The sequence below is a fragment of the Chrysoperla carnea genome, chromosome X (genome assembly GCF_905475395.1).
Source record: "Chrysoperla carnea chromosome X, inChrCarn1.1, whole genome shotgun sequence".
Classification (NCBI taxonomy): domain Eukaryota; kingdom Metazoa; phylum Arthropoda; class Insecta; order Neuroptera; family Chrysopidae; genus Chrysoperla; species Chrysoperla carnea.
The window spans coordinates 31,938,450-31,949,944 of NC_058342.1; the positions used below are offsets into that span (position 1 = coordinate 31,938,450).

The window sequence follows — 11,495 nt, forward strand, 5'->3', positions numbered from 1 at the left end:
TTGTTTTGGTACATAAGTTTATATTGTCGTGTAAAATATTAGTAATAACGTAATAATACCATAATTTCCAATTAACTTTATAACCTAAAAAAATTCGCAGAATAAATTAATTGAATTGAAATGTTATTTACAATTTTATATTTTATATTACTACATTTACGGTTTTAAACTTTACAGAACATTAGAGGCGTATGTCATGGGCGTAACTAAAATATATTTTCTAGGCTACATTCATATTTTTCGTAGAATAATAATATTATTTTTTTAAATATTTTATAAATATTATTGAATCATTGAAACGGTAATTCTGATAAATATTTTGCAGTCGTGATTTGTTTAGATGTGCATTGAACTAATAAAATTGGGGAGTAAGTCGTATATTTTTCGAGAAAAAAAATTTATTTTGAAAGTCTTTTTACGCTTTAGTAAGAGTTTCAGAAATTTTGTGTTTAGGTTTAATTTTATCGGTTACTTCGTTCTACCCGATTCGAACCCACAACCTTAGTCTAAGTAGACAAAACGGTTAAAGTCTATCGCCTTAGACTTCTCGGCCACTTATGCTCTTGTTGTATTCACCTTTGAACAAATAGCTTTTTTAGGATACAAATAAACCCGCGATAATTGACCTTACGACGCTACCAGATTTAAATACATCCCTATTAACAAATTTAGTAGTTCTATTCTAAAATCCAGTGATTCCATACACATTCTAATCCACGCATTGTCCCTGCCTCTAAGAATGTCGAGTTACCAGAGGGCTATGGATTTTTAACCCTCTGGTGCCATTTACTCTCTAATCCATGAGTTCACCATGCCTCTAATGGGATCTAGATTTTATTTTTGGATGTATTTTATTTTGGGTTTTACCACCTTTTCCGCTGATAATTTCAAGGCTGAGTGCACCTCCTTCATGCATATATCATGTACCACACCAGCCCATCACAACTATTAATTAAAAATAATTAATAATAATAATAATAATGGGGTTTAACCTCCGTTTCTCTGACATATACGCCTATAACAGAGGCCACCCACATCATTATTTGTTAATCTTTATTCATTTAATATACAAACATATTTACAATTACATTTTGATGTAATGGGTGGAGTCGGTTACTTCGTTCTTATCCAAGCGAAGACAATGTGATCAATTCTGCACTCCCATTAATTATAAATTGTTCACACTGCCGCTGCCTGGATTCGAACCCGCAACCTAAGTCTAAATGGACGAACGCCTTAGACCGCTCGGCCATTTAGGCTCTTTAAATTTAATTTTTGTTGCGACAGCGGGAATCGAACCCGCCACCTTAATCATACCGCGGGCGGAATTGGTTACGCCTTAACCAACTGAGCTGCTAAGGCGACTTCTAAATTCATAAATTGACATCAAATTTATTTTACCTTCCATTTCCACGGTACACGACTGACTCCTATATTAAAATTCGAACTGGAAGTTGATGTAGTTATTATTTATTTAAAACATTCGTGACACGTGTGCCTTCAACTATTAAAGTACATTATGTTTATAACGACAGCTATCTGTGATTAATTATGAATATATTTACTGGATCAGTCCGCATCCTGTTCAACTGTTTAATCGATACTCATCAAAAATATCATTCGAGCTTCCGATAATAATTCTTTATTCAATCAAAAATGTCTATTTATTATGAAACGTAGGTTGAAAATATGATTCGAAATGTTTACACGTCTATATATCTATATTAGATCACAAGCTATCAATATGAAATTCTCCTCCCCACCCCCTCGTGGGAATTTATGCATTTTATGTTGGTATTCCCTACTAGATCCTTTTAAAATACAGCATATTCCAAAAAATAAAAATTAATCTATTCTATTGTGATTTCCACATAATTTCTTGATTTGGAACTTATAATCTGCTGACAATAAACCCGTGCGAAGTAGTTTTTCCCCTCCAGAGCGGTGTGTACTTTGCAAGTTCAAATAACAAGGTGAACGACAAGATATCGGGCATATTGATAAGATGGTCACATGCAACGTAAAGGGGAATATATCTTCTTAACACGCCAAATGTATGTGTATGGGTATGGAGGTTAACGGGCCATGCTCGAGGATCGCGCCTCGAAGTAATGGTTCAGAGCACCTAGCCAAATAGACCCTTGTACTCTATCCCCGCTACGCTTTTCAGTGGCTATTATAACCAACTGATGTACTGAAACCCAGGATTTGCCTAGCGCTGAGTTTCCTAATTTCTTCTGGTTCGACTATGGCCGGACCAAACCATTTCCTTCGCTGCTGTATGAGCGCCGAGCAGTAACAGAGAAAGTGTATCGATGTTTCTTCTGAATTTTCTCCGCATCTGTCACACGCGGGAGACTGTTTTTTTCCAATCTGATGATAATAACATCGTAATTCATTATTATTGTTACCTTTACATTATCTAATCATATTTTCTCCAAATTGAACTAGAGAGTTGAAAATTCATCGAAAAATACAGAAATACTACATTTATGAAACTTAAGAATAAATTGTTATTGAGAAATTTTCAACAATTATGCTTCTAGAATTTATAAGTTTAAGTATAAATTGTAGCAAAAGTTATTATATTTTGCTTATTACTAAATTATTCACTCTCCTGTAAACCGTATTTGTATATGCTCCCAGTTTTGTTATTAACAAAGTTCCAAAATAAATATCAGATATCAAATCAAACTTCATTTCAATTCGTACTAAAATTGTTGCCGCTAGGTAAATACAGAATTAATATTGAAAGTATCGTATTAACGAAATTCATCCATTATGAATAATTGTTGCCAAGGGATCCAATTTTAGAAATTAACTAGTCGTTATCCATCAGTTTCGCTTCTTAATTTCCCTAGACAATAGTTATAGTCTAAACTTTCAACTTGAATTTAATTTATGGCATCTGATATAGATACTCAAGTTGAAACTCTCAACAGTAAGTCAAAGACAGCCAGAGGGAGTCATGGAAGCCTTCAAATTGGTTCACCCGCCAATCACTCTTAAAAATATATGTGGTATCCAACACTTCTCGGTAGAAGGAGGCTATCAACTGAGATTTACTATTTAGCTTGCCTTCTGATTTCGTCCTCTACTCGCTTCAGTTTCAAGCTTATTCCACTGGCGGGAGGATAAATCAAAGAGCCGTCGCCTCGATCTTAAATGCTCAAACCATTTTAGGATAGTTTTTGATCAAATTGGCGTAATCCACCATGATAATATTCAAACTTGGAAAGTAGAACTTATGAAATGTTACAAATTGAAAACAATGTTGACAACATATTTTAATGTAGATAGCACAGGATAACAGTTAATAATAGGTATGCATGCGGTTTTATTAAATAATGCCATCAGCATCAGCTTTAGCCATACCATAGTCATTTCGTACAGTTTTCAACATATCTTTAAATAATATAAACAAGCTGAAAATGGTGAAAACATGAAGTGTTTTAGGAAAAAATGTATGTTCTTAAGGTCGTAAATGTATCTGGGGAGCTTATGCACCTATAGTGATGAAAGAAAGATCGACAGTTTTCAGGCAGAAATCTTCGCTGTCCTGAGAGAGGTATCGAGATTTTTAACACGAAAGATTACAGCGTAGCACATCATTATTTTGTCAGACAGTCAAGCCCTACTTCGGCTCTTGGTCCATTCTGGCGTTAAAAGGAACGAGACAATGGACTCGCTGACTCCTTCTTGCCTGAGTCTGTTATTCCTACAGCAATATGCTCCGTAATTTACCAAATCAGAGAGTGGTTACAGCAAGCGTATCTTTAATCACAGATTCTTTTCGACAGGCTATGACTAGGATACAATTTAGCAAGATAGTGAGTCTTTTGCCGATTGAATTACCATCTTCACAATTTAAGGATTTCACTTTCAGAGCTTGTATGGAGGACGATGAAATCGTACATGTTATTTGCACATGTAGAAACTTTTAACTCATCGATCCTGGAATCATTTCCCAAGGGAAAACTGTGAGTTGGCTGCGCTGCTTCTGATAAAAAACTTCATTTACTCAAAATAGCATATTCTACATGCCTCGAATAAACAAATTGTTCTTAGGGAAAGCACAGAATATCTTTGGGTTATTGTGCTAGGTACTCATTCACGGTACTCTTATTTATGGCAAAGCATTGAAAACATGTAAAATAAGCAAAAATCATTTATTTAAGGAATAAAATTCTCAACTCTCGAAAATTAAATTTGTTTTTTCGCAAGAATCAAGCATACTATGCCAGAGCTAAAACTACCTAAGTAGCTTATAATAAGTACATAACATTCAAAATTTTATTTCAGTTATTGTAAACGGTGATGTGAAAAATCACTCCTCAATTCCATTTTACTCGATTTCTATGAAAAATACAATTTTTTTATAGAAGAATTATCCGCTATTACCATTTTTATAGAAGAATTTTACGCTTATCAAATCGATAAGAAGTAAATTTTTATCTGATTCTTTACAAAGTTTCAAAACTTTTTCCCATGACATTGTATTTCATCAAACATTTGATTTTTAACACGACTTTCAGCTTATAAATTTTCTAGAAGTGTAAAGCCAGAATGATTGAATCGTTGACTTTACATAGAAAGGCCAATTCATCGTATTCGTTGTATATATACAGTTAAACAGTCAACAGACTGACTATGACTACCTAAATGTTTTACAATTAAATTGTTGTCAAGGAAACATGAGATTTTCTCTTTTTAAATGTTTTTTCATAGAATCAAATTTTTTTTTCTATCAGAGATTATTCATTGAAATGTTTTTGTAAAATATTTTTTATTTTACAAAAGAGTGATATAGTGTTCCATTAAGAGTACCAGATTATATTAGGTTAGGTTATATTGGCTGTCCACGAAGGACACACTTAGGCTATAGAGCCCATTGTGATGCCGTTTATGTGTTTTACCACCTTTCCGCTGTTAATTTCATTTATCAGCTTCTCAATTTCAGAGGCTAAGTGCACCTCCTTCATGCAAATAGCATACACTACACCAGCATATCACAACTATTAATTAAGTTAATTTTGTTGCGACGGCAGGAATCGAACGCGCTACCCTAAGCATACTATCTTTTATTAAAAATACACAATATTTGAAGACATATAAGTTTGTCATTGCTGCCCCTTTTGGGGTCTACCAGGACTATTTTTAAGGCTAAAAAAGTGAACTAGGTGATGTGCTACTCCAATATGCACTCGAAGTCTTATCATGAAAATTGGAAAGTGCATTTTTAAGGAAATAAAAAATGTTTTCAGCTAATAATCTATTACAAGTATTTTGGTTGCCAAGTCTTGACAGACAAAATGACACGCAATTAAAATCTAGCGCGTGTATTTAACTCATAATCTGTCACAAGTTGACAATTCGTGACATCCAAAATGGCACACAATTCAAGTCTGGTACATGGATTTAGCTCATAATCTGTCACAAGTATTCTGATTGCCAAGTCGTCACAGCGAAAATGAAACACAAATTCAAATATCTCCCACTCTTATTGGAGCACCTTATTTTTTCATGCTTATATATTTTTTTTAACTTTATTTATGAAAATGAATTCATACAAAAGGAATACCACGCTAAACTACTTTCCTCTTTACAAAACAAGATTTCCTATTAGAAATATATTATTTAAAAATCATATCTACAGTCGAAACCATCTATAACGACGGTGATTATTCGATTATATTATATCCGTTAGTACAGGGCTTTGACGTCGACGGGGACTTTAGGTCGTAGAGGTCGCCAAAGAGAGGCTGGCTCAAGTAAGTCCATCTCCTCATGACAAGAGCTGGGCAGTGACAGGGAAGATGGGACATTGTCTCCTTCCCCTCACCATTGTGACAACTCCTGAAGTAGTCGTGATACACTACCAGGCCCAAGCGTTCAGCATGCCTGCCACCCAACCAGTGTCCTGTAATAGCCGCAACAACATTGCGAACAGAGGCCCTTGGAAGTGATATAAGATCTTCGGAGCGCCTGCGACTATACTCAGACCATAATTGATATATTGTTCTATCCAATAAATGATATGTTCACATATTTGGATTCTGTCTCGATTTCGTAATAAGCGATTCGTCTTTATAAACAATATCGTTAAAACCAATTCATACTGTATATATTTATTATGAACTAGCACGTCTATCCTGTCTCCTATTTCATTTCGGTTCATTTTTATTTTGTGAAAACTATTCCAATGTGATTATTTATTATCAATATTCTCTTCTGACGATTTTATTTTTTATTACCAACTGTAAAAAAAAAACGATTTACTTTTAAAAATATCAACATTTTTTCTCGTTCAAACAAATCAACATTTAAAATTTTTATTTTGAAATAAAAATTCACAATGCAATGACTTATCTTTAAAGCAGATGTGTGGCGTTGCCAAGCGTAACATAATTATTATTAATGATGAGATAATTTTTATTAATTGACTCAAAAACATAAAAACATGAATTTTTTCAAAATGAGCACAGTTATTTATAAAACTTTACTGATAATTTTTTGTTAAGCTGTTTTCCGTCGTTTACCTATAATACAATGTAATAACCCCCTGTTTGATAGCCCATTTTTTAAGTATTTTTTTGGGAAATTGTTTTAACGAACAATGAAAAGATAGAACTTTGAGCTTTTTATCATTTATTTATTATCAATTTAAAATTGTGTTTAAAATAATTCAAATAAAAATGTTCTTTGAGGAAGTTGTACCACTCCGAAAACACCCGCTTCGTTAACTTCCTCCTCAATTTCGACTTATTGCCTTATCAGTGAAACTAAACTTTGCAAGCAAAAAATAGTTGTGCTACTTGCGTAATCCAAAATTTTAGAAAACTAGTACCTTAGGGGAGTGAGGAACTACATTTTGCAAGCAAAAAAAAGTTGTGCTACCTGCGTAATACGTAAAAAACTGAAAAAAGTCTGAAAATTTTAAGCACAACTTTATTTACTTGCAAAACTTAGTTTCACACTCCCCTGAGGGATCCAAATAACTACCAAAAAAGCAGCTTTACATCGCGTTTTTCGATTTTAATGCTGAATCTGTATGTTAAGGAATCTATATACCAAAAGGAGCTTTAATCTTTTAAGTGTTTTAAATACTTCACTTACCTAATTTTAGATATTTCGTTAACACATCCATTTCTTTTCAGAATATCATTAACACTCTCATGCCCAATGAACTTAAAATTATACCCATTAGATCGACAAGTGTGTTCCTTAAAAATGGCCAGTTGTAAGTAAAATTTGATCTTATCAAACAGTGATGGATTCACAATTTTGATATCCATTCAAAATTTGATTAGAAAATATTATTTTGTTATCTTAAACATGTTTTCATTATACTTTTTGTGTATACTTGCTAACTTTCATAAATAGGCTGGATTCCGAGAAATCATTGTCTTATTTTTCCTTCTAGAATTGTGAATCCAATGCTGAGATTGTAAATAAAATTATTTGATATAGTAAGGAAACATTGTGGAACAATAATATTGACTTTTTACTGCATTGTAACAAAACAAAATACGTCTGAATCATTTATTATATATGAAGCAAACATATCGACTGCCTTTGTTTCGAGTTACAGTCGTCAATCCCAGTTATCAAGTAGTTCGAACATAAATATTATAAATATTAGAGAAATCTTAATTAATGGACGCTTAGTGATGTTGCCAGAAATTCGAGTTAAACACTTTTACAGCCTATATTTATTTAATATATGAAAGGCGTCTTAAAAACGATTATTTTTAGATTTTCACAAATATTAAAAGGATATATCCAATTGCGAGCGTAAAAAATCATGTATTTTTTTGGGAAGATCATTTATTTTACATAAATATAAAAAATGTGAATGTGATTTGGATTATCCAAAATGAAAAAATCCAGCAAATTTCCTTAGTCGATAGATGAATACAAGTATTAGTCGAAGTTATAGCCAAAATTTTGATTTTTGCCAAAATGGCGCCAACCCAAAAAAAAATTCAAAATTCTTCAAAAAATTTTCAACTTTTTCAACAAAGCTGTCAAAATAGTCGAAATAATTTTCAGAAATATTATTCCTTCGATTGATACTTGGGGGAAATATCTAAGAAGATTGTGTAAAATTTCGAAACCGACGGTCTTGTCATTTTGGAAAAACGCGTTTAAAGTTTCAAAAGACGCTTACACTCAGTTAACATTTGTTTCGTTTATCTTCGTGAATATTTCTCGAATCAACTTGAAATTTTCAGAGAATATACTTAAATATATGTACATTTCGTAAAAGCAAATCGATTCTTTGAAAATTCTAACTAGACATTACCCCTTAAACTAATCCGACTGGAGTACTTCTTTTTATAATAATTATTTAATTTTTTTTGGAAAACATAAAGATTATTTATTTCACGGAAAATTTATACCTTTGTCCGGAGACCGAAGTCACTCCGACTCAAAATCTGTGTTTCGCCTAAAAAAAATGACTTCAAGCTTCGAATGAGAAAAATCTATCACACAAAACCCACACAAATTCTATCATTCAAACCTTAAGGCAAGAAAATTTGAGTTATAAAGGATTTGAAGGTATTTAAGAAGGATTATTTGATGTTCTATTGTTTAAAATAATTGAATAGATTTTACTGTATCAAATAATTCCATTTACAATTTATGTAATATTGACGATTACATTAAAATCAATAAAATAAAGGACTCTAATACTAATGACGACTATATGTAATGTAATTTATATAATGTAATACAGATGGCTGGACCACAGACGATTTAATATTTTTATGGAAAGCAGATGATCCCGTACAAGTTGTGAAAAATTTACATTTACCACGATTCACGTTAGAGAAATTTTTAACCGATTACTGTAACAGTAAAACAAATACTGGTGAATACAGTTGTTTAAAAGTTGATTTACTTTTTAAACGTGAATTCTCATATTATTTAATTCAAATTTACATACCGTGTTGTATGTTGGTCATTGTTTCCTGGGTCTCATTCTGGTTGGATCAAGGTGCAGTTCCGGCCCGAGTATCCTTAGGTAACTAATACGCTTTTTTATTTTATTAATAGTCCAAGGAAATTACACATTTGGTTTATAAAATTCTGAAACAAGCAGTTGCGTATTTATGTATTGATTTTCGCTGATTTTTGGGATTTTGTGGCTCATATCTTTAGGGGGAATTCTGATCTAGAAGCCTAAATTGTAAGAATTTTTTAAACTAAGCCGTTTTTGTAGCCAGATTCATACATTCATATGTAATGTCTTGCAAAGTTATTTCTGGTAACCGAGCTGTTTTGCTTTCTTTTGAAGCAACAGAAGCTCGCAGTAATGAACGATCAATTCGAATTCGTTACCAGAAAATTAGCCGTATCTCCGAAATAATAATTCCAATTTTGTAAAATTTGCTTGAGAGAACCTGACCTTTAGAAATTTCTAGACCAGAATACTGCCCTAAATATCATATACAAAAATACAATTTTGAAAGGAAAATGATATAAATTTCAAGTTCAAGTATTATTTGAACCATAAAATTCCAGGAAAACCCTGAGAAATAAAATTATGAAAAGAAAATTATATAAATATGAAGTTCAAGTAATATTATAACCATAAAATTCTAGTAAAACCCGCAACAAGGTTTATATACACAAATAACTTTTTCATTCAAAAAGTTTTATAGGCAATTTTTTTACACAAATATATTAAGAATTGTCTAAGAGTGTACAAAGGTTGCTACAAACCTATATAATCTTTTTGAGGGTTTTGCTAGCATTTTGTGGTTAAAATATAACTTGAATTTTATATTTGTATCTAAAACAGCCCTTGTATTCCAGGTGTGACTACGTTGCTAACAATGGCAACCCAAACTTCGGGTATAAACGCTTCATTACCACCCGTATCATACACAAAAGCTATTGATGTATGGACTGGCATATGTTTAACATTTGTGTTTGGAGCGCTACTAGAATTTGCGCTGGTAAATTATGCTTCACGATCGGACATGCATCGTGAAAATTTAAAGAAACAACGACGCGAAATGGAACATCAAGCGTCTCTGGATGCAACTTCTGATTTGATGGAAACTGATAGTAACACCACATTTGCTATGGTAAGTACCTTAAATTTGGAGTAAATCTTTTTATTAATCGATATGTGGGGATTGTGGAATAATATAGCAATTGATTTTTACAAGGGGGGTTATGTAATCAAAATTTTCTTACAATTTTTTACAGAAGCCACTAGTTAGACATCCTGGGGATCCCATCAATATGGAAAAACGTGGCCCATATGAATTCCATCACGATAATATAAATGAGATAACAATGCAACAACAACAGCGCCATTGTTGTCGAACATGGCTCAGTAAGTTCCCAACACGATCAAAGCGAATTGATGTTATATCTCGAATTGTATTTCCATTAGTATTTGCATTATTTAATCTCGTCTATTGGTCTACTTATCTATTTCGCGAAGAAGCTTAAATAAAGACTTGATTACTCAGTATAAACCGATATTTTTGGTTTGTAGGTCTTATTTATCTCGAGCATATTTTTCGTGGAGAAATATGCTTTAAATAAATTTGCAGTGATCCCTCACTAATCCAACATATATCAGGCCACTAACGGGATTCACTAACTCTTTTTTAGTTCCCTATTTAAAGGGCAAAACATTTCTGGTCGAATAAGATTTCGCAGGATTTCGAAAGAACAAAAAAATGATGTACGAATCTTATCTTGAGATTTACGAATTGGATTGGGGAATAATTTTTGACTCCTTTAATTAAAACTAGCAAAATTCCTCACCCTGATAAAAAAAGTCTGATTAATGTATCGGAAATTTCCAATTCAACCAATCGGAATGAATAGGATTGAATGGAAAAAAAATTTCCAATTTATTCTCATCGAAACCAATTAAAATTTTGAATCGAAATTTAATTGAAATGAATCGGATATAATTGGGAATAAAATTTCCAATTCCTTCCGATTGTATTCCGATTCAATCCAATAGAACTATTCGGAAATTTCCAATTGGTTCCAATACATGAATGGGATCGAATTGAAAATTTCATATTAGATTATTTTGGATTGAACCGGAATTCAATCAGAATGATTTGGAAATTTGAATCGGAATTGAATCGGACTTTTTTTATCAGGGCAGTAATAGATTACGATAGTTCCTGGTTCCTGGTTTTCAGGAACAATTTCCAGATATTAATAGTTAGTGAATTCCTTTCCGGTCGTATATCAAATATTTTCCACTGACAAACAGTGCTATTATATAATTAGAAAAAATTTAGGTTCATATATCAAAAAAAAAAATTCAAAAAAAAAATACACAAAAAAATATATTAGCCAAAAAAAATGGTTAGAAAAATTTTTCCCCAATTTTTCTATAGCTATAATAATTTTGAAAAAAAAAAATAGACACAGGTTAAACGAGTGTGGGCAATAAAAATACTACAAACACATATTGAGAACATTTTGTAAAATTTCTCTCAGTTATTATT

At 32.2% G+C, this 11,495-nt stretch overlaps 1 protein-coding gene across 3 annotated transcripts in view; it reads left to right on the top strand.

The window, feature by feature from the left end:
* LOC123302760 (glutamate-gated chloride channel) overlaps window positions 1-11,239 on the top strand; it is a 47,407-nt gene extending 36,168 nt beyond the window's left edge. For all 3 annotated transcript variants that reach the window (XM_044885841.1, XM_044885840.1, XM_044885839.1), the window contains exons 6-9: window positions 7,158-7,240; window positions 8,741-9,028; window positions 9,823-10,097; window positions 10,222-11,239. In XM_044885841.1, the coding sequence (XP_044741776.1) occupies window positions 7,158-7,240; window positions 8,741-9,028; window positions 9,823-10,097; window positions 10,222-10,470 (895 nt within the window). In that variant the 3' untranslated portion in view covers window positions 10,471-11,239. The remainder of the gene's footprint in view (window positions 1-7,157; window positions 7,241-8,740; window positions 9,029-9,822; window positions 10,098-10,221) is intronic.
* Window positions 11,240-11,495: the final 256 nt, after the last annotated feature.